General features: G+C 45.9%; 6 protein-coding genes across 6 annotated transcripts; 5 read left to right on the top strand and 1 right to left on the bottom strand.

The window, feature by feature from the left end:
- Positions 1–183: 183 nt before the first annotated feature.
- On the top strand, positions 184–2128 carry PG986_013903 (proteasome regulatory particle subunit (RpnC); the record flags this gene model as incomplete). The annotated part of the gene is made up of 3 exons (XM_066850125.1): positions 184–469; positions 587–1926; positions 1985–2128. 3 exons carry the CDS (start codon positions 184–186, stop codon positions 2126–2128), a joined length of 1770 nt encoding a protein of 589 aa, XP_066694268.1.
- Positions 2129–3369: 1241 nt separating this feature from the next.
- On the top strand, positions 3370–4438 carry PG986_013902 (uncharacterized protein; the record flags this gene model as incomplete). Its single annotated transcript, XM_066850124.1, has 3 exons — positions 3370–3399; positions 3481–3900; positions 4199–4438. The coding sequence occupies 3 exons, from the start codon at positions 3370–3372 to the stop codon at positions 4436–4438; spliced, it is 690 nt and encodes a 229-aa protein (XP_066694267.1).
- Positions 4439–4722: 284 nt separating this feature from the next.
- Positions 4723–5842, top strand: PG986_013901 (uncharacterized protein; the record flags this gene model as incomplete). Its single annotated transcript, XM_066850123.1, has 4 exons — positions 4723–4793; positions 4883–4922; positions 5045–5255; positions 5370–5842. The coding sequence occupies 4 exons, from the start codon at positions 4723–4725 to the stop codon at positions 5840–5842; spliced, it is 795 nt and encodes a 264-aa protein (XP_066694266.1).
- Positions 5843–6258: 416 nt separating this feature from the next.
- Positions 6259–8113, bottom strand: PG986_013900 (pre-rRNA processing nucleolar protein-like protein Sik1; the record flags this gene model as incomplete). The annotated part of the gene is made up of 5 exons (XM_066850122.1): positions 6259–6522; positions 6579–6788; positions 6851–7047; positions 7107–7425; positions 7553–8113. 5 exons carry the CDS (start codon positions 8111–8113, stop codon positions 6259–6261), a joined length of 1551 nt encoding a protein of 516 aa, XP_066694265.1.
- Positions 8114–12079: 3966 nt separating this feature from the next.
- On the top strand, positions 12080–13066 carry PG986_013899 (uncharacterized protein; the record flags this gene model as incomplete). Its single annotated transcript, XM_066850121.1, has 3 exons — positions 12080–12587; positions 12840–12935; positions 12984–13066. 3 exons carry the CDS (start codon positions 12080–12082, stop codon positions 13064–13066), a joined length of 687 nt encoding a protein of 228 aa, XP_066694264.1.
- Positions 13067–14285: 1219 nt separating this feature from the next.
- PG986_013898 (uncharacterized protein) lies at positions 14286–14501 on the top strand (the record flags this gene model as incomplete). Its single annotated transcript, XM_066850120.1, has 1 exon — positions 14286–14501. One exon carries the CDS (start codon positions 14286–14288, stop codon positions 14499–14501), a length of 216 nt encoding a protein of 71 aa, XP_066694263.1.
- Between the last annotated feature and the right edge of the window lie 7810 nt (positions 14502–22311).

Here is a 22311-nt window from a genome sequence, read left to right as displayed (position 1 = left end):
CCCCCATCCCCATCCTCCATCCATCAAGCCGCCCGCATCGTCAACGTATTTTATTTTTTCCTTCGTTAGGCATCACCAGTCAGAATCCGGTAGCCAGGTCCCGTGTCCGCATCTGCCCACGACATCCAAACCCAGCAATCCGATCCAAGTCAGCCCCAACAACCCCCAGATCCGGCCGCCGACATGCCTGGCAAAACACCCAATTCGAACGGTAGAAAACCTGTTGAGAACGGGCTCCAGAAGAACAGCAAGGATGCCGACAAGTCGGCAGCAAAGGGCAAGCCTGCCGCCAAGAAGGGCGCCAAGGAGGGCGAGGACATGACCGTCGTCGTCCCTCCCTCCAAGAGCACAAAGCAGAGCTCCCAACCGCCGCCCGCCGATGCCGAGGGCGACGTCGCCATGGAGGACTCCGAGAAGACGGAAGAGGAACTCGAGGTCAAGGTCGACCCCGTCGCCCAGACTATCTCAGGTAAATGCAACCCGTCACGATGACATTGCCGGATATACGCATGGAGTCATTCTATATATGGCTTCGCTAGCCACAAGTATTGCCCATTGCTAACATGTATTCCCACCCGCGTGACAGACATCAAGAGCAATTTTGCCCTTCTCGATAGGGCCGTAGCCTTGTTCGACGCCCGATTTTCCCTAAGAGCGCTGCGCTCCATCTCTTCCCTTCGCAAGCGCCTTAACCCCGATATCCTCGCGCAGGTCATTGCCGAGTCCTACCCTCCCACCTCACCATCCGCCTCGGTGGCCAAGCAGCTCCTGTCCGCCATCGGCCGTGAGAACGTACCGCTCGGCCGCCAGTCCACTGGATCCGAGATGGAAGTCGACAGCGAGCCCAAGACGCAGGCGAAGAACGGCACCAAGAAGGATAAGGAGACCAACAAGGAGCTCATCCCCGAGGTCGACGTCTTCCTGGCCATCCTGGTCCAGGTTTACATGTTTGACACCAAGCAGTTCCAGCAGGGTGCCAACTTCTCGAAGTACCTCTCAGAGCGCATCCACTCGCTTAACAGGCGAACTCTGGATTCTCTCTCGGCCAAGGTCTACTTCTACTTCTCCCTCTTCTGCGAGCAGCTTACGCCTCAAGCCCCGTCTCCCCAGTCTCCGGTCGTTACCCTGCGGCCTACACTACTCGCCGCCCTGCGCACTGCGATCCTGCGCAAGGATGTCGATACCCAGGCCTCAGTTATCGTACTGCTTCTCCGAAGCTACCTTCTGACGTCTCATATCTCACAAGCCGATCTGCTTGTATCACACACCCAGTTCCCCGAGAACGCCGCCAACAACCAGGTCGCCCGATTCCTGTACTACCTGGGCCGAATCCGCGCCATCCAGCTACGCTACACCGAGGCCCACGAGCACTTGACTGCTGCTACTCGCAAAGCTCCCGCGAGCCAGTGTGCGCTCGGCTTCTCTCAGACTGCGACCAAGCTGCTACTGGTGGTGGAGTTGCTGATGGGCGACATCCCCGAGCGTGCTACCTTCCGTGCCAACAACATGGAGCAGGCACTGCACCCGTATTTCCTACTGGTACAAGCTGTGCGCGTGGGTAACTTGGAGGATTTCGAATCGACGCTGGCCGACCACGCCGACACGTTCCGCCGCGACAGCACATACAGCCTGATTCTGCGCCTGCGTCAAAACGTCATCAAGACGGGTATTCGCATGATGAGCTTGAGCTACAGCCGCATTTCGCTGCGCGACATTTGCATCCGCCTGCATCTCGGTAGCGAGGAGACTGCAGAGTACATTGTGGCCAAGGCCATCCGCGACGGGGTCATTGAGGCCACGCTGGACCGCGAGCGCGGTTTCATGAAGAGCAAGGAGGTTGGCGATGTCTATGCTACTCGGGAGCCCGGTGAGGCTTTCCACGACCGTATTCGGGCCTGTCTCGCACTGCACGACGAGAGCGTCAAGGTATGTTCTACTATAGATGATTTATGTCACAAGGCACGTCTGCTAACACTGCTACTAGGCTATGCGTTTCCCCATGAACCAACACCGTCTCGAGCTTAAGAACGCCCAAGAGGCGCGCGAGCGCGAGCGGGAGATGGCCAAGGAGATACAAGAGGGCGACCTGGACGAGGATGACCTGGGCGGCGACTTTGATGGCATGTAGATTATTACGCACACAACACCCACACCCACATAACCACAACCTTGTACTCTTTTCCTTGGGAGGGGGCATGGAAGAGGGTGCTCTCTCTGGCTTGGGCGTTGCTTTTTCGGCAGTACTTTCTTGGTCGCGCAGGTTTCCCGGGGGGCGGACGACGATCTCCCGGAGGAACTCGCGACTGGAAGGAGGGCCCACCAAATACATGTAATGCATACCAGTTCTGATCAGATGTTAAGATATTCCGTTTTTGGTGAAGATTTGGTGTATGTTTTCGGGGCTGATGTGATTGATGGGATTATGCTGCTGACTGTTTCCCATGTGTTCCTTGCTGTTCGAGCAGTGGGTTTGTATGGCTATGACCAGGCACCTCCTGGGTGGGCTTTCCAATTACTTCGTGCCACCGGTACCCCTTTCCACAGTGTGGCCCAAGGGCCTTATCTGATGTCTTGCATTTCTCAATCTCGCCGTCAATCCTCATCGCCGACGTGTTATAGTAGCCTTTTCTCGGACGGTATTTCAAAGCATCCAAAGCAAAATGCCAAGTTGCCATGGCCGGCACGAGCGGCGTACTCGACTTGTCCTGATCCCGCAAGATGTCTTTTTTTTGATGAGGGCGCTGACCAGGTTGTATACTCGGGTGGATTCGATAGGTCAGGGGTAAAGTAAGGAACGGGCCGTGGACACTACACAAATACAACGCTTTGCTATAATATCTTGAAACATGACTGCAGATAACAATCTGGTATTCGCTGACTATAATGATTAGAAATATTCAGCTAGACCAAGACCAAGACGAACGTGTGGCCCAGATCCCACAATACAATTGTTGCTGAGCATGTGGTTATGACATGCATGGCATTTTGAGTGCACCCCGGTCATTCTGTACGACTTCCCCAGGAAAGACAAATGCTCTACAGAGTATCGGGCTATTACCCAAGTCCTTTCATTGATATGATTCTTCGCTCAAGGTTTGGTACTCATAGCGTATCAAGGTGTTCTTTGTGCTCATAGCCCGAGTAGACGGATTCGGTGAGAGTCAATCCTTTTGTTCACGAAGTGTCACTATGGACAAAGAGGGACTTTCCAATAATGAATGTAGCCGGCGTACCGCGAAATCGTGATCGGGCTGGTGAGTTTGCGCGACTTGAGGCCATGCCAGGATACCCAGATATACGAGATCAACCGGATGGTTGTTGCGAAGAAACGAATCCAGAGATAGGTAACTCTCCCTCCCCTTTCCAAGTATGTCGGAGGCGGAGTTCAACGCCCTTTTTGTAAGTGAAATTCCCTCTAATTTCCCTCAGGGCCTACTGAATCCGTAAGCGTGCTGACACTGTCCCCTCTCACCTCCGCAGCGCCCGAACCTCGTCGGCATCCTCCCCCGAGACGAATCGCGCCCATCCGATGGCAACAACGGCCCCAACCCCGCCGCGGCCGCGGGCGTGACCAACCGCCTCACGACCCCGGTCCTCGAGGACTCGACCTCGAACGAGGACGGCGCGCGGCGCGTCCTCTTCTCCAACAAGAGCACCGCGTCGACGCAGTCGCGGAACCGGGCGGACCGCCTGCGCACGCTCGAGCAGCGCATCAAGCAGGTCTTCGAGCGCCGCTGCCCCGGGTTCGAGTACCGCTTCGTCCGCGTGCTGCGGGCCGGGGCCGCGGGCCAGACCTGGCTGCTGCGGTACAAGTCGGGCCAGTTCAGGGACGGCGGGTGGGCGCGCATGGTGCTCAAGACGCCGCAGCAGAACGTGGCGGTGGATCGGACGGGGAAGACGGTGAATGTGGGGTTCGGGGTGCCGGCGGAGGGGGGCGGAGGCGGAGGAGGTGGTGCTGGGGGCGGAGGCCGAGGGGGGGCGGAAGTGACGAGGTGGACGACTGGGGGGATGATGAGGACTGGGGGGATGAGGAGGCGGAGGGGGGAGGGTCGCCCTTTGCGGGGGCGTCGAAGAGGAGGAAGAATGAGAAGAGGTTCGAGAAGGAGAATAGTGCCTACCAAGCAAGTCGAACCCCTTTACTTGCCCCCTTTTTCATGCCAAAGCACCGTGTTACTAACAAGAAGGTTCTTCGCGATAGTTATTCAAAAACGCGCCACATATCGTCAACGGGCTGTACTTCCCCGAGGACCCGATGAAGGACATCCTCCGGACGCCCGGGAGCAGCGGGTGGGAGGGGCCCCGGAAGGGCGACGACTGGCTCTACCTCGAGTACCTCGAGCACGGCACCCTGCTCCAGTTCGTGGACGCCTGCATCGAATCGCAGCTGTACCAGATCCCGAACCGGATGGCCTGGAGGTTCTTCTTGTGCCGTGAGTAGACCTACCAGCAGCGACGCATGATGGATGCTAGCTATGGACAATGGCAGTGGAGGACCTCGCTAACCGGCCCGACAACATTTAGTCGTCAGGGCATGCATCGGTATGGCGTATCCGCCAAGCATGCGTCTGGGAGGAGCGATATGGGAGAGCATCCCCCCAAACACGCAACCCGAGATGCACATTCATGGCGACATGCACAGCGGGAATGGTCAGTTCAGCCCCTTGATGGCCCTTGTAGGATGTTGGGAATGGATTGCTAACCTGGAAGCTGCCGACTCTAGTCATGATCACAGGAAACGTAGCCCACGACTTGAGCGTCATGCTCAAGTTGGTAGATTTCGGAGCCTGGGAAACGTAAGCACTTTTCCTTCTTCCCAATTTTACCAGGATATATATATATATATGTGTGTGTGACGATGAGCTAACGATGGGTATGATATTAGATCCGAAGGGCCAAACAGAAACATCTTCGATATAGCGTGTGTAAGTCACGACGCGTCGTCTCTTCGCATCAGAACCCCCTTCTTCCTCTCCTTCCCCCCCTTTCCACTCGCTGTTCCCCAGACCCAAGAAGCTAACGCCACCCTCCTCGTACGACTACATAGCTCATGATCGAGCTCATCTTCATGATTCCCGACGGCGCCTCCAAAGTCTTCCAAACCGGCCCGAAGCAAGTCCCCGCGGTCCCGCTAGGCGAGCCCCTGCTCACGCGGCCCGCCGGCACGCGGCCCAACGTCCAGATGATCGAGAGCTACGCCGAGTTCCTGTATCTCAACCCGTACCAGTCGGCGCACTTCCAGCCGGGCGGCATGCTAGGTAAGCATTCACCCACTGAGGATGATATATGTCTATTCCCTCTCATATCTGAACCCAGATATGCTCTTCCCGATTTACTCACTCATGTATACTGACCAACCGAAACCCCAACAGCCGGCATCGACCCCCGCCTCCACGCCCACCGCCAATCCCTCCTCGACCCGGACCTCAAAAACCTCCTGACCCAATGCCTCGCCAGCAACGACCGCCTCAAGCCCCCGCTCCCCGTCCTCCTCGCCTGGGCCCAGACCTGCGCCGCCCAGCGCACCCCCGAGACCTATCGCGACTGGTGGGAGCAGTCCCGCCGCACCACCCAGCCCGGCCTGTCGGTCGACACCAGCATCTACCAGCTCTGGGGCGAGACCGACGACGGGCTGAGGCAGGTCATCCAGACCTGCATCTTCGACGCCACCGCCGCCAAGGAGGCGAAAAACGCCGAGCGCGACGCGGCCCAGCAGCGCCAGCGCGGCGACGGCGGCACGCCCGAGGCGCCCGAGTCGGCGGCTAGGTACCAGAGGGTCAAGAGCGCTTCGACGGGGCACATCATAAGACGGAGAGAAAACACGAGGCAATTCTACAGTCGTTGATTTACATGCAAAAGCCTGTATACAGCATGGAACACTTTCAAAACGTATTCAATAGATCAGGAAAGCTCAGGTTGATTTGGATATACGTGTAGCTATATTGTCAATACGCCGAATCAGGCGCCAAGGGTCGATCGGTGCGCACAACGTCAGCCTTGGTCGGGGTTCAGGGAAATGAATGACGACTGCAATATCAAAAGACAGATCGAAGATAGCTTGTCGTATAGCATCTCTGTATACTCCATTTCGCCTGGAAGCCAACTAAAGAGCAGTGCAATGTCAAAACATGAAACGGGTATGAGCCCATCGAATTGTACATAGACAACCAAATAAAACAAGAAGAACCTTTAAACGCCGAGCCATGCAAAGCACACCTGTCAACCCTTGTGAACCCTAACTCCGTACGGCTTACAGGAGCTTTAAGCCATCGCGACGTCGGATTGTCTCTTCTTCTTCTTTTTCTTCTTCTCGCCCTCCGCGGCCTCGGGCTCCTCCTCGGCGTCCTCGCTTTGCTTGCGCTTCTTGTCCTTCTTTTCTTTCTTCTCTTTCTTCTCCTTCTTTTCCTTCTTGTCCTTGGGCTTCTTCTCGTTGGCTCCAGCCGATTCGGGGATGGGGACATCGATCATTTCCGTGTCGATGGCCATGCTCTCGCCGCTGCCCAGAATGTCCGCCATTGCCTGGTCCTGCGAATAGTTAGCACATGGTACCCCGAGAGAGGACAAGTTAGAAGTCGACTTACCATGACCTCGGCGTTCTTCTGGGGCTTCTTGCCAGTAGCGTAGAACTCCAGGCGGTCCTCAACCTGCTGGCGCAGCACCTCACCGAACTTGGTGGAGGGGTTCTCGGAGAAGTTGTCGATTCTGCTGGCGATACTGCACTTGTTGGCGAGGTAACGGGAGATGCGGCCCTTGTCCTTGGGGGCAGCCTTGCCGATATATGTGCTGTGGTACTGTGAACGGAAACGTTAGTCTCACGTCTGGAGGGAGCATTCAAGAAGTCGGTGTAGCTTACGATCAATCCAAACTTGGGTGTGTTAGACTTGGTCTTGAGAGCGCGGAACAGCGCCTTCTCAGCACCGAGAATCTGAAGGGTGGAGGCAGGGTACTTGGCCAGGTTGGTCAAGGATCCAGACTTCTGGATAAGTCTGGCAGCAACAACGTCACCCAGCAGAGCAGCCAGGTTGGGTGCGACGGTGTTCATCTTCTCGCCTGTAGGGAACGGGGTTAGTGACAGATCCATTTAGCATATAGAGACAAGGTAGGCTTACTCAGGTACAAGAAAAGGGTGCGGCGGTACTCGGACAGCTTGACCACCTTCTCGGCAAAGGTCGAGACGTTCTCCATATCGGTGGCGCTGATATCGCGACCCATAGAAATCTTGGCCTTGTTCAGAATCTCGGTGGCCTTCTCTTCATCATCGTCGACGAGGGCGGCAACTTCGTGGAGCTTGTCTTCGGTCAAGGAGGTCTTGTTGCCGATGTAGAGCGCCAGCTTGGCAAAGGTGATGTTATCACTAACAATGGCGTACAGCTCGGGGAAGTGCCAGCCGTACCATTCGCGGACCTTCTGGGAGAACAAGTTCAAGGACTTGGGGGCTAGAGTCAGCAATCGCTACTTGGAGACCGCGACCTTCAAGTCGCGTGGGTTGGGCGTGTTTGCTGCGGCAGGAATTTGCCCATGGCAATGCGCCCGGTCGGGAACGTGGGTAACTCACCTTGTCAATGTTGTCGAGGGTGGCAATGGCCTTGATGATGTGGTTGTCGGAGGAGTGGACGTTGAACTTGACCTTGGAACGCGAGTACGCGTGACCAAGACCCAGCTGCGCCTTCTGCTCGTCGCCCTCCTCGAGACCCTTGAGCAGCTTGTGGGCGTGCAGGCGGACGCCGCGCAGGAGGTCGGCGGCGACGTCGCTGGTGTCGCCCGTCTCGCACTCGACGCCGGGGAAGACGGCCTTGATGCTACCGGCCAAGTTCTTGTCGGCGAGGCCGATGGTGATCTTGCTCTTCTTGGAGGAGGGAAGGTTCATCTCGAGGGTGGACTTGAGGTAGTCGGTCATGATGCCCTCGGAGACGCTGTTGACGTTCTCGAGGGCGTCGGCGGCGTTCCTCCAGGGCGCGAAGGCCTGGACCTGGACCATCTTGCCGAACTTGGCGAGGTCGGCCTGGGCGGCCTGGACTTCCTTGAGGTGCAGGCCGACAGTGTCCTGCTGGTGGACGACCTTGAAGAGGGCATAGCCCAGCGCACTCTCGTGCAGGAGGAAATCGATCTTGGTCATCTTGAAGGAGTTTCCCGTCGCGTGGTCGGCCAATTGGGCGCGTGGGAAGGGTGCAATTGGGGTGTTGTCGTGCTGGAAGGAGGAAGGCGAAGCTTCGACTCGAGATGCTGCTGCACTTCACTTTTTCCGGCTCTGCTCCAAAAAAGTTTTTGAGATTCGAGAGCTCCCCACCAAAAGATAGCAGGCTGCGAATTGAATTGGTGCATTCCAGATAGCGCGGAGCCTAAGATGTTCCGCCGATAGTGACTTTTTTCTTCTTCTTATCCTTATCGTTTCCACTATCGCCCGTGGCTGGTGGCGCGCTGGGACGTGGCGCTGGCCAGTTCACTGCTGATTGCAAGCACCGAACCAATTAATTGTACGTCGTTCGAAGTGATCTTGATCAGTGGGTTGCTTGCATTTCCACACCAGCTGTGCATCTGGTAATTCTCAGTACAAATTGAGTACTGTCTTCGATCTTTCTTTGATGTACGTCGCTGATATTTTTTATTCGCCTTTTTCTTTTCTCCCTTTTTCTGCACTTATGGATGGTGGAACGCTTAGCACTCGTTGGACCCAAGCCTGGCCGCTCAGAGCTTCCAATCGACCCCTGAACTCAAATCATGGAATCAGGCCCCATCTGCATCTTACTCGACATGGACTTTGCCAAACATCCAAATCATGCAGAACTCATTGGGATGTGGGGAAGCTAGGATACACCTTGCATTTCTATTAAATACTGATGCTGAGAGTATACCAACTGAAGAGCAACTGCACTGCAGGTAGGTCAAGAAATTCAGTTGGGAGTGTCTGTACTGATTCGCAAAATCTGCCTTGGCCATGTGGCCCAACACACGTTACATGTCTTCCAACTTAGAGATATCGCTCATCGTGTTGCTTTTCTTGATTGGCGTACCTCAACCCATCGATCCTCAAACTCGGGGATCTTCTTGGGCACCGAGACGTGGGTCCAGTTGTCGTCGACCGTCTTGGTCCGGATCTTGACGCGCTCTTCGTCCTGTCGGGTATTATAGCCCAGCATTCTCCAGAATAAATCTATGAAACCCATTTTTGACTACACTGGATGTGATGTATTGAAATCCGGAGGTGTTGCTGGTTTGGTTTGGTTTGTTGCAGAGTGGAAATCGTGTATAGGGATGTCTACAGGCATAGTCGCAAAAGCAACCATTTGCACGTATTCGGGACTCTTTATATCTTCTCAATTGGAGTTTGGGACATCATGAATCATGAAAGTGACTCTTTGCGACTACTCATTCTGCATCGTGATGCTTTGACTTGTCAGCCTGTTAAGCACCTATGATTCAGGGGTCCAGTCAGCAAGCACAAAACATCTATCCACGCAACCTGTCCTTGATCAGGGGGGGCGGCTTATCTCATAATGATACTGGTACTGGATCTTCCTTTGGCGGCCGTATCATACGAATATCGTTGCATACTTGAAGAACAGCGTTCCGTATGCTGTAGCAATCATGTTAGGAACTCGAAATCGTGCCAACGCACGTTTTCTTTTTTTTTTTTGCTCCATGCCACTCACATTCTCCGATTCACGGACATTCCGTTCCTGCTTGAATAGTTTGCTTCATTCGACGCTCGGATCAGAGTTTGCCATGGATGCTTGTGACGCGGATCATGTCGCATTCCTGCACCAGAGGACCTCACTCAGATGGTCATTCTTCAATAACTTAGGATCCGAACACTGCAGTTGTTGGGCTGGCATCTCTTGAGCCACCATTTTGCTCGCGTCTAGTACCAACATCTGACCAGATGACTCCGCATCCGGCGATTTCGGAAGCACCAAGAGAAGCGGCTAACTGACCATGAGCATTATCGAAATCGTACCAAGGCATACATTCCTTAGATATTCAATAATATGCTCAGACGGGCTGCAGGGCCTTGGGGAAACTTTTGCTTGCTTAGTTATGTGGCCATTTACTTCTATGGATACTGCGCACGTCGATTGACTTTCTGTACAGACCGAGATGCTGCGAGCATAAAAATTTCCACGGATCACATACGTTATGAATCACACGGACACTATCATGGGAATGCTCCCTCCCTCCACGTTATATGAGCCTCTAGTGATAACCCGCTCAGAATGTATCTTAATACCCATCCCAGGAAATTCTAGACAGTACGATATATGGTGTTAATGGGCGAGGAGGGGCAGCCCCTGAACAGTATACAGAGGGGGATCAAGAATTACCATAATCCCTAGCAATGTTAGTGTCACACAAGGGTAGACTAGTGGAACAAGACAGAGAGGACGAGCTCGGGGACGTTACCGGGGAATAGGGGGAGGAGGAGAAACCAACCAATTCTTTGGGGTCGAGGATCAGGGCTTCTCCAAGTGGCAATCTCTTGCAAAACAGCTAGGCAGGCCTTCCATAACATCAGATACTGGATTGGTGACCGAATGCTAACTGTTTCTGAGAGCATCGGGACTCAGCCTGTGATTCTAGCTTATTACTAAATACTATGTTTAATGTAGATAATTCACTTCCTTCCCCACTCACAACTAAGCTATCTTGTTCGATCACATGGCCATATGTAACCTCCATGATGTTGCCTCTTTACAACATTCCATCAAGCCCCGGCAAGTTTGCTTCACTTGACGTTTGCGTCACCTTTCCCCGGTGCTCTGATGGGTCGGCGTTCCTCCTAATGGGAGAAATGTATGACGAGGACCAAGCAAACATAACGAGATTATGAAACATTCCGTGCCAGGAGAAGAGTTGCGAGAGTTTCCCTGCGTCACGGTATTTGACCTCACCCGTAACACCAGGTATACCTATCAATCGCCTCATCTCGGGCGTTCTTCCATTGATTGACGCCATTACACAGTTCGTACCGATGAAGGTTTTGGCAGTTGGAACTTCTGGTCACGCCATGGTCCATGTTTGGAAAAGTTGGAATACGAACAGGGGCCAGGTGGAATGCAGACCGTGGTTTCCAAAGGCATGATTGTAATAACTGCCAGGAAGTGATAACTTGCTCAGACCCCAATCAAAAGCTATCGTCCAGCAGCAAAAGTAGAAAGGAATGATGATACTACGAAATCTCGACCCGGGAAATGTCAAAAATTGTACAGCAGGCATTTTTATTTCTTGTTGGGCCAGAAAACTTTTGTCATCACAGAAGAATGTTATATCTACCAAAATTTTCTCTTTCTGGCCGCATTTAGCAGGGTCGAAAATAGAAGGCACGGGATACTGTCGATAGGAACGGCTATAATTAACGACCCCCTTTACGTGTCTCCCTGATCCCCCTCTCTTGTGAGAATATACCTTGCAGATTTGACTGCCCATTATCTTTCACATTTTTCACCAAGATGCCGCAGACCACTCAAAACAGTGAGCTATGGAAGCTTGCTCAAGAATTTGTTCGCCACTCGTTAGTCGAGCCGGTCAAGAAAACTAATGCAAACACCATGGACGATTCCGGAAAATAGCTTCTGAGTCGCATACAGCGATGCGGTTATCAGACCACCATGGATTATGTGAGAAGCTCTTTTGTAACCGATCTTGATATTTGGATGAATTCTGATAGGTATAATTGCAACAGTTGAGTTCTGCAGAAACGTGATGAAGGTGCTCATGGCAGAGTATGCCGAGAGCCTCAAAACCGTCGCGAGCCTTTTGCTGGCCCTGCAACAGGTTAACGAAAATTCTACATACAGTGTAACAGGCTATTTCCGCTAGACCTCTCCTAGGATTTCGCTGTATCTATAAAGACTGCTAAGATGATTTTTCCAGGCTGTATTTCCCACCGATCATGGGCCTTTACCCGACAATACGATGTGGAGACAAGTAATAAGACCCGCTGCCTCGGGCTCGGTGTTAGATTCTATCTGTACTTGCCACCCGTCTTATTGCATCATAAGCGAGGTGTTATTATAGATATTAACTGTTTTTAGTGCCAACAGGCAGCTTTATGCCAAATATAGGGGCGCAGAGGAGATTCAACCTTATGTACGCTACCTTATACCTGAACGGTATCCACCAAGATATACGCTATGCCCTCGTACCAGCCAGTCAATTCTTCGATCGATTGCAGAAAAACCCATCTGCATTGGAAGAGGGCACTGATGAATCTCTGAGGGATTTTGTCGAGCTTTGGCTTAGGACCGCTGTCCACGACATGAACGTCTTCATCAAAAGCTATAATCGTGCTCCTGACGGCCGAAAGCATTTTAATCTTTGGACCTGGCGCCAGAACTTCGACCCCCAGCACAACGAATATAAGCATCGTGGCTCAAATGCGCCCTTGCACAAAACCAGCCGCGAAGTGATGAGCAAGGCTTCAAAGGAACGTGATCAAATCAAGTATTGCATACAGTTTCTAGATGAAGTACTCGGACACAAGCCCCAAGCCGAAGAGAATCAGAATTATTTTGAAGCTGTTCTCATATCTACGGCAAACAATGTCTGGCAGACTACAAACAAGGAGTCTCCATATCTTCCAGAGGATATGCCGAGTGAGTGTCCCGATATACTTTGCTTCTTCCTTATGCATTTCACCCACTCTCTCGCCCCCAGCAATCGAGGGAGCTTACTGGAACATTAGGAGCTTGCCGCGAATCTGGAAGTCGATCGTCGATTATTTTTTCAATCCCAATGAAGGCGACTGGAGTCATATGGGTCTTAATTGGGCTAAAAACATATCAAGGTGGAATACTCCATGCGGGCGAGAAATCTTGTCCGCGTATTACAATTGCTTCCATCTAAAGAGAAGTATATCAACATGGCCGATGTCACCTATCTCGAAAAGAGAGAAGTCGAGAATTTGTGCCGACGCCTTAAGAGTGATGTTGATATTATGCGAGGTAAGCTTATAAATTTCTTCCCTAACGAAGCCTGCTAACACAACTCAGTTTCGTGGTGCGACGGTTTTGCTTACCAGAACATCCCCTTGACATGCCTAAGTCACGAATTGTACAACGCATGGGGACTGTAATCACATTGGATATGGGCATATGGTGTTTGAGAAACCGGGGACTGAGTTGAGGTCTCGTGAATCATGCGCAGACACTTTCTAAGGACTAATATATCCTTCGAAAGGCGCTACGTTTCGATTTACTTCATTTCTGTATTCGCTCACTTGAAGCTATGCCACTCTATCATTTGTCTTTCTACTGTGGTTTCGAATGAGGATTGGTTGAATTTCGATTTTATTCTTTTGGTTCACGTATTAAGGGAAACCAGGGTTACTTTGATGACTCCTACGTGGGGTGGCTTTGAATTGGAGGAAAACACTCGTTACATTTTCACGTTTCAATACACTAGATCTGAACTCGCAATTTCAATCTTGCTTCATGACCCATGGCACTGTATTTTGTAATGATACGCCCCGTAGTACAACGGTCACAAGACTCGACCAGTTCTGCTGAGCTGAAATGCTATCTGTGACGTGGGGAACATGCATGATTTGATAGTTAGTACTTTGTGAAATATACTGCATATACCCCTTGTGTTCAACCATCACGACCGGAGCTATTACATACAGTACTTGCTAGTTGACAGACACTAGATCGAGAAGGGAAAAGACGAAACCATGCTCTTGGGCATTCGCAGTGTAGAATGTGCCTGCCTCAACTTCCTTCGTAGAACTCTACAATATGATACCATAAACCTGCGGCTCTGAGTGCATTGTACAAACAGCCACGACTTCGTCACCACTGGAAATCTGGAACGGCCGCTATGCTAGGTACTAAACCCGCACCAGACTCGACATCGATAGGCGACTTGACTTCGAAACCCACAACAGTACAAACCCCTCCACACTATAGCCTTTAAACACCATGGCTGATCTATCAAACAACAAGAATACCTCTTTGTGACTTGACACAAGACAATTACCATTCTTGTCTTTCATAGGAAAATGGCACCCAGCTATATGGCATACCCTATAATGGTATATATTCAATTCAGCGAACCGCTAAAACCTATCTAAAAACGGCCTACCCTACACCGCCCTTACCTGGATTACACAAGCAATCGGAGATGGAGTGGGAAACCGAAATGAGAAGCGTGCTCGAAACGTAAGCAGGCGGTTCAACCCAGACCACCGCAATGCTACCGCTCCACTGGAAATCCGGCTGGAGCCGCGACCATCAAAGCCCTCCTGCACGAAGTGGTAGGGGGCGTCGTACGAGTCGACCCTGGAGAAAGTGTTCATGGGACCCCTCGTCACCCAGGAGCGCATTCTCGCGCACAAGTGCTTCGTTTTCGTCAAGATCTGGAGCGTGGAGCGGGCAGCGCTGTACGAAGCCCACAACGAGGACCTTTACCGTGTTCGTTTCACGGACAAGAGCCTAGAGGCTATAAGGACTAGCCAGACCCTGGGACAGCTACACGAGGCCATCGGTGGTCTTGTGGAGGAAGAACTGTAGGCCCTAGATTAGACGTAGAACATCAACCCTGAAGGATCGGAAATGTCCCCTTGATAAGGTATTGCAGTGCCCTGACGACATGTATTTTGCTCTCTGGGAACAAATGAAGAGTCTTACCTATGCATAAAGCAGGCTTTGAAAGCTGTGCTTGCCCCAGCCAGCCACGTGGATATGTAAAAGATGCAGGTTTCCGGTGTGATGGAACGTATCATTGAGACCAAGTTGACTGGGAATCAAGTTCTTGCGGCAGAGTTCAATCCATCGGAGACAGGAGAGATGCATCTCAGATATCAAATGCTCGGTACTGGAGTTGAACGACCTGCGAATGGAACACGATGGAATGTAATGGCTCAAGATTGCGTGTTATGTGTGCTGCTGTAGTCGCTGCCGGATCCTTGGGCGTACCAACGAGTGATTCTACTCTGTTACATAATGTTTTAAATTCTTCCTAACGTCATTATCGTACGACGCTCCGTTCCTGCTCAGAAAGTTTGTTCCGCTTAGATCCATGAGACTAGCGGCGGTTGTTGCTAGGGGTTACATGGCATTCCAGCATAGGGGAGGCAAGGGGGAAGCTGTAACAAGGATGACCATTGCTACCATCCACCTAGCCACTTGACTGACTGACTACCGGGTTGTTTTGAAGAAACATGGCTTCCTACTTGGGCTCTATGGCATTTGAGTGGTACTATTTGTATTGTAAGCGATGGGACTCAGTTTTCTTTTTTTATAATATGTATGCCTTCCTCCACGTCGCCATGAGCGTTCTCCAGATCAATCTACAGGGAGACTACCGGGAAATTGGAACATTGCAATTAATATAACCAGATACTGTTAGCCGTTTATTCAATCTGATGGTAGGTACCAGGTGGAATGTACGCATCAAACTCAACCCATAATTTTCACTGTCCACTTCCCTGCAACAGGATCGCCTCCCAAAACCAGGGTCTGGTTGCACATCTCCCGACCGACAAGTACCAAAGAAAACATTTGTTTCGTTCTTGGTGGCAATAGACCAGTAAAGCACCAACTTCGTTTCGAATGTTTCCGCATCCGGCGAAGATGGGGGTAGGAAGGAGCGCAACACATTTACGTACTTCTCAATATCATTATTTGGTCCAGTTTGCTACACTGAGCCAGATGTGTGGCGGGACGGCTTTCGAATACCAACGGTACTGAATTCGGTATACAGACCGCATAGGTCTTAGTAGTTCAACCTTTCACCGTCATTGTTGGGTGCTTGACGCATCTGAGGAGGAATGGCACATCTAACAACTTTGCGACCCATGACCGCAAACTATGAAAACTGTTCCAACTGAGGTTCGGAGGCTCTTTGAGCGATATATGTATAAATATCAAAGAGCTTCTTGTTATTTTCAGGAGACAGCGCACATCATATTCATCACTCAACAACTATTTCGCTCTAGGAAGAGAAGATGTCGCAGCACCTACAAGGAAAAGCCGATAGAAACCCCAGCGACGAGGATATAGTAAGGGTAAGCCGGCCTATGGTGCTACGTGCCACCCCTGCAACGGACCGGGGGTTTCACCGTAATTACTATCTACGAATAATATTATTACAAAATGAATAAAATAGTTTTTAAGTTATACTTTTAAAATATTAATATTTAAGCTCTTAAACTTTTATATTATAAAGTAATAACGTAATCCACGGTCTAATTAAATACACGGTCTAATTAAATACACGGTCTAATTAAATACTTTCTAAGGCCTTGTATAACGAAATATAAATTAATTTCACTATAACGCATTTAATATATTAAAATTAATCGGAATCCTCCTTTTTAGATATTTTTATATTATTTTAATAGGTGCGCGTATTATGCCCGGGCTCCCCGTAAATTCTATAGCGTCGCGGGCGCGTTTTAAACTTTTTTATACGACTACTATTTCGGCGCGATTTATCTTATAATTGTTTATTAACGTCCTTTTAAGACTATAGGTTTTTTTTAATTTATATACGAAGTAATCCTTTATTTTATAGCCGTTTTTTTTATACGGCGGCGCCGGCTAAGTATTTTATTTACTTTTTATAGTACGGTTATTTTACCTTTTAAAAAAGCGAGCCGGTATATTATTTACGTTATACTTTTCGTAATTTAGTTAAGTCTAATTAAAATCGATATCGGAGAGCTATTTTAATACCGTACGATATAGTTTCGAACGTATTCGGTTTAAAATTAAGTTTTAATCGGGTTGTTTAGGGTTTTTAATTCTTAAAGAATAGGTAGGCCGGAAAACGTCCCCGGAAGTGTTAAAATACGTAGCTTTATATTTAACTATAAAATAATATATTCCGGATCGTACAGAACGAGTCCGGTCCCTTAAAAGCCTCCTTATATATTTAAAACGGTAAAAATCGCTTAAAACGCTTTTAAAAACGCTAATAAGAAATCCTCCTTTAAAATATAAGTAATATACGCCCGTATAAAACTTTTAATTTCTTTCTCGTACGCCTTTTTTAATACACGAAAACAGCCGATATTAAGAGGCTAAAACTTATATAATAAATAAAAAGGTATATAAAATATAATAATCGAGTTTTTTTTATAATAGAGCTTAAAAACTATCGAGTAGTAACTTTTATAACCGTTAAAGATTAATAGGCGGTAAATACCCTTCGTACGAAACTTCGTGTATTTATCGAAATATCGAATCTAGTCTTCGCTTTTTTTATTCGTAGTTTAGCTATTTTTAATAACTGCGATTACTTAATTTTTTAATAATAAGCTATTTTCGTACTAAAAAAAGGTACGCTTTCCCGGTAAAAATAATATACGAAAAAAGAACGTAACCGTATAATTCGACGCTTTATATTATTATAACCTATTCCCAGTTCCTTTACTGTATTACCTTAGGCTTTCCGCGTTAATCGGAAGTGGTTACGACTATTTCGGATAAGATTTAACTTATAAAAAACCCGGTCTCGTCGAAATTGTATATATTCTTTTTTTAAATTCTATATTTATTAATTATATTCCGTATAAAAGTAAATTACGCGCGATACGCGTCGGGATTTTTATAAAAGACTTTTTAATAATCGATTTTTCGGTTAAAACGCGTCCGGAAATCTAATTATTATCGTACGAAGTTAAAAGCTTAATTAACGCCGACGCGTTCCGCGTTACGTAAATTAAGTAATTAATTCGCTATATTTTTAATACTACTTATCCGAGGCGGAAACGATCGCGAATTTAAATTAATTATATATTATACGATTAATTACTTTTTTAAAATTCGTAAACTTTTATATTAACGATTATATATCTCGTCGTAAAATATTATCGCGACGCCGATAATGTAAAGTTATATAAGGAATATTATATATTTACGCTGCGGCTCGTAAGTTACACGTAATTTAAAGTTTTTTTAAAGCGCTTAAAACGCTAATTATATATCGTTCTTTTTTATTAATTTACTATCGTGGGTAATAAAAGTATAAAGCATGAAATGTAAGTTATATAGAATTAAAAGAAAGTGTTTAATTAGACCGTGTGTTTAATTAAACCGTAGATTACGTTATAATAAGAATTATAAAGATATTTTTAAAATTAAAAATAAAATAATTAAATTAACGTGGTTTACTATTACGCGACGTATATCACTTAGCGACGCACCTTAATTTAATTTTAATATAATTAAACTTTAACGCGTAATACCTTTATAATTATAATACTTAATTAATCCTAAAAAATCGGATAGTTTTAATAATTTAAGCGACACGAAACGAACCGAATTAAATAAACTAAAAAGTAATAATAAAAGCTTATAATATACCCGAATTAACTTTACGTTATCGAATTTACGGCCGAACTTTAAAACGCGAAATTCGATCGAAACGATATAAAATAAATCCAATTAAAAAAAAGGTATTTCGTAAATATATAATTAATTTAAATATCCGAGGGATACTTCCCGATTTCGCTGGTATAAAAGATATGGCTAATCTTTTTATAGCGTCGCGCGGCGGCGACCGCGTTGGTAAGTATTAAGTTAAGCGTTTTATTAACCGTAACCCGGATTTAAAAACTAAAATAAATCGTCGGTATAATTATTAAAAAACTTTTTACGAGGATTTTAAAGTTATTTTTACTTAGTTTACGTTAATTACGAATATAAAAGCGAAATACGGGATTATCGACGAAAATATTTAAAATTTTAACGAGACCGGCTTTATAATAAGCATAATCGGGTTAATATTCGTCGTAATACGCGCCGAGCGGCGTAGAAAAGCGAAATCGGTCTAGCTTAGTAATCGGGAATAAGTAACGGTAATTAAATATATTAATTCGTAAGGCTAGTGTATTCCGCCGTTTTTAATCGTTTAAAATTAATATTACCTCGTAAACTGGTCCCGCGAAACCGATTTACCGGGCGATTAGGTAATTAAGCCGACTTTTAATAGCTAGATTAATAACGAGATAAACTTAAACTAAATTAAATATTTCGATAAATATACTAAATCGTAAACGAAAGGTCGTTACCGCTTTTTAATTCTCAACGGCTACGAAAGCTATATTTCGGCCGAATTCGAGGTATATTATTAAAATAACGATATTATTATTATTAATATACTTCCCTATTTATTATATTTACTTTAACCTTTTAATATAATACTTTATTCGCTTTTAAAGCGTATTTATTCGAAAGAAATCGAGCTATTTATTAAAACTTTTATAAACTATATTACTAAGCTCGAGTTTTTTATTACTTTTAAAGCCGCGTATTTTACTATTTTTACGGAAATTAATATTAAATTTAGATTTAGCGTATTTAGTTTAGTACCTTATAACCTTAACGAAGTAATTAATAAACTAAATATATGTCTCCGGACGCCTACACTTAACCCATTCCGTTTAAGAACGGTTAATACCTACGACCCTTAAATATCGTTTAACCCCTAATAAATAATTAAACACTCTACTTATATTAAAAAAAGGGTATTTACCTATTAAAAAAGCTTTTCGACGCCGATTTTAAATACGGTAAACTAAATAGCGAAAGGTATAATTAAAATAGCTTATAAAATAACCTTTATGCGCGATAAAATGTATATATTAAAAGAGGCTAATTTGGCATTTTTTAAGCGCCGAAGAATTAAAAAGTCGCGAGTTTAATTTAAAAGAGTTTTTATTATTAAAGAATTTTAATAATTATAAAACGAAAAAGTAAAAAAAGAAGCGTTTAACGCCCGATAAAAATAAAAATAGGGGTTCGTCGAAGCGAAGGGCGACCGGTAAAAAACGCTGTAATATTTACGACGAGATAGGTTATAATACGCGAATATATAAAAAGGATATAAAATTAAGCGAGGAATCGAATAGCGAATAGTTTTAATTAATTTTAAGTGTTATGGTTAAATTAATTTATATAAAAGGGTTAAAAAGTAAAAAAAGGTGCGTCGCTAAGTAATATACGTCGCGTAGTGGTAAACTACGTTAGTTTAAATTTATAAATATATTATATAATTAATATATTATTAAATTAAAGTTTAAAATTAGTTATTAAACTTTATTTTAAATTATTAATCCTTGTGTAAAAAAGTGGCCCGTTAGAGGGGGTGGCACGTAGCACTATAGGCCGGCTTAAATCGATGCACCCTTTTACGCTTACACCCCTTAACGGTTATCGGCGAAAAATAAAAACACTATAAGTAATAATATAGTAAATTAGTTTATAAAAAAATAACGAAAAATAGTAAAAATATAGAAATAACGTTATTTTATTTTAATTAAACTAAAGGCCTCACTTTTCGTATTAAAATTTAATTCCAGTGTTTCTTATAATAATGCCGGCGGAGTTATACGCGCCGGCGTATACGAGCTATTTATATCTTTTTTTTTATTTCCTTTATCTCCATTATCGATGCATACTTTCGGTTAGGGTCGGGGATAAGCCTCTTCCTCTTTTTTTCTTTTTTTTTCCAGATTAACTTCTAACTAAGCTTTCTCGTGCTAGAGCTAGCCGACCTGGCCGTTTAAAAAGTCTAGGCTCTTTTAAAGCTTTCGAAATAGCACCCTCCGTATTACGTTATCGAATCGTACATTATTATTTTTTAACTTCTCGGCTAAATCTTTAATTTACCGGGAGCTAATTAAAATAATTAACGGAAGTGCCGTATATTCGGCCTCCGAATCCGGTATTAGCTTCTCAGCCGGTCTTACCGTTTACGAGGCTTCGAATTTTCGGAGCCGAGAATTTAAAGGTTTATTAATATTACGAGGAAAAATACCAGCTGTTTTTTATTCGCCGGCGATAATATATAGTTTAAAAATAAAGGTTTTAGCCGCCGTATAACACTTTAAAAACTTTTTTTATTTATTCTTATATTATTAAGCTTTAAGTAGTATAATGTGACCTCTCGGTAGTATTTCTTTTTAAGTATATTAAACACCCTTAAATCTAGGGGTTATAAAAAGTGTAACGTGTAAGCCGGAAGGAAGAGGAGTTAAACCTTATTTTCGATGCACGTTGATAAAAACTCCTCGGTCGAGTAGGAGGCGTGGCTATTTAGTATAAGGAGGCGCCACTAGTCGGTATTATTAAGGGTAGTTTAAAGGAGGAAGGTTTATTTAAGCTATATTAACGTTAATTCGTTACTCGTTTAACCCTTTAGTGACGCCGTGAAGGTTTAGCTTTTCATTTAATCGGTGAAAGTGTTATTTTCCTCGGGAAATCACTATAGTTAAAGCTATTAGCTTTTAAATATAATTATCGGTTTAATAGACCGGTTATCGGTACTAATTGTTTTTATTATAATTACTTATTTTCGGTTAATAGAGCTTTTAATGATAACTTTTCGCACTTCGGCAGGGCCGATTATTATTTAGTTACTACCGATATTTAACTATATATTAACTTCGTTATAGTTTTAAATAAAGGCCGGTAAAATAAACTTTAAGAAGTCGTGCTTAAGCCTTTTAAAAAACTCTCGAATATTCTCCTTAAAAGTGCTATTAATACGCCGAAAATCCATAGTATATAAAAGAATAGAATTTAAGTAAAGGTAGCGCTTAAAAAATTTATTAATTCAGCGTTTTTTTAGTATATAGTGATTTTTATTAGCTTTAAGTATACGTTAAGTAAATATTTTAAGGTAAATATACGGTAATACGATACTTAATAAAACTTATATAAAAGCTTAAAACGTAATTTAAAACTCCTTTACCGGAGTTAGTATTTAAAACGATTTATTTTTATCTTTTCGAGTTAACCGGCCTTTTATCCGAGTTTTTAAAGTCGTGCGGTTAACCCGGTGCTTTAAGGCGGCTATATTAACACGCGCGCCGCGAGAGACGTTTTAAATCGCACGATTAAGGTTTAACTCGCTCACTATAGCGTTAAGTGTAAAAAAAAAAGAAAACGAAGAGAAAAAAGTAATTTAATTAAAAATGCGACGAAAACTAACTTATATATAATTATAGAAAGAAGGTGGTGTTAATTAGGGATAGTGTTTTTGCCTATATCCGTTGGGGGGTGTGAGCGTAGGGGGGTGCATCGACTTAGCGGAAGCACTTTGGAAAGTTTCGAATGAGCCAAAGAACAGGGGGTCCAGAGTTCCGGCCCGCCTTTCTCGTGAGTATAACAATGAGCAATGAAATATAGTGAAACACTTATGATACCTTACTATATACTAACCTGAACTTAGGTCTCCAAGGTGCATTTTGGCACACGAATCTACCACACATTTGGAAGGCAATCATTTGTCACTTCTTCAGCGCAACCGAAGATAAAGAGGGACATGCCGAGAGATATATTCCGGGACGTGATGAGGAACATCGTCAATTGC

Source organism: Apiospora aurea (genome assembly GCF_038362705.1).
Source record: "Apiospora aurea strain CBS 24483 chromosome Unknown utg000009l_segment0_segment0, whole genome shotgun sequence".
Taxonomy (NCBI): domain Eukaryota; kingdom Fungi; phylum Ascomycota; class Sordariomycetes; order Amphisphaeriales; family Apiosporaceae; genus Apiospora; species Apiospora aurea.
The sequence above is the reverse complement of the archived record's forward strand: the minus strand, read 5'-3'. Positions and strand labels throughout refer to the sequence as shown.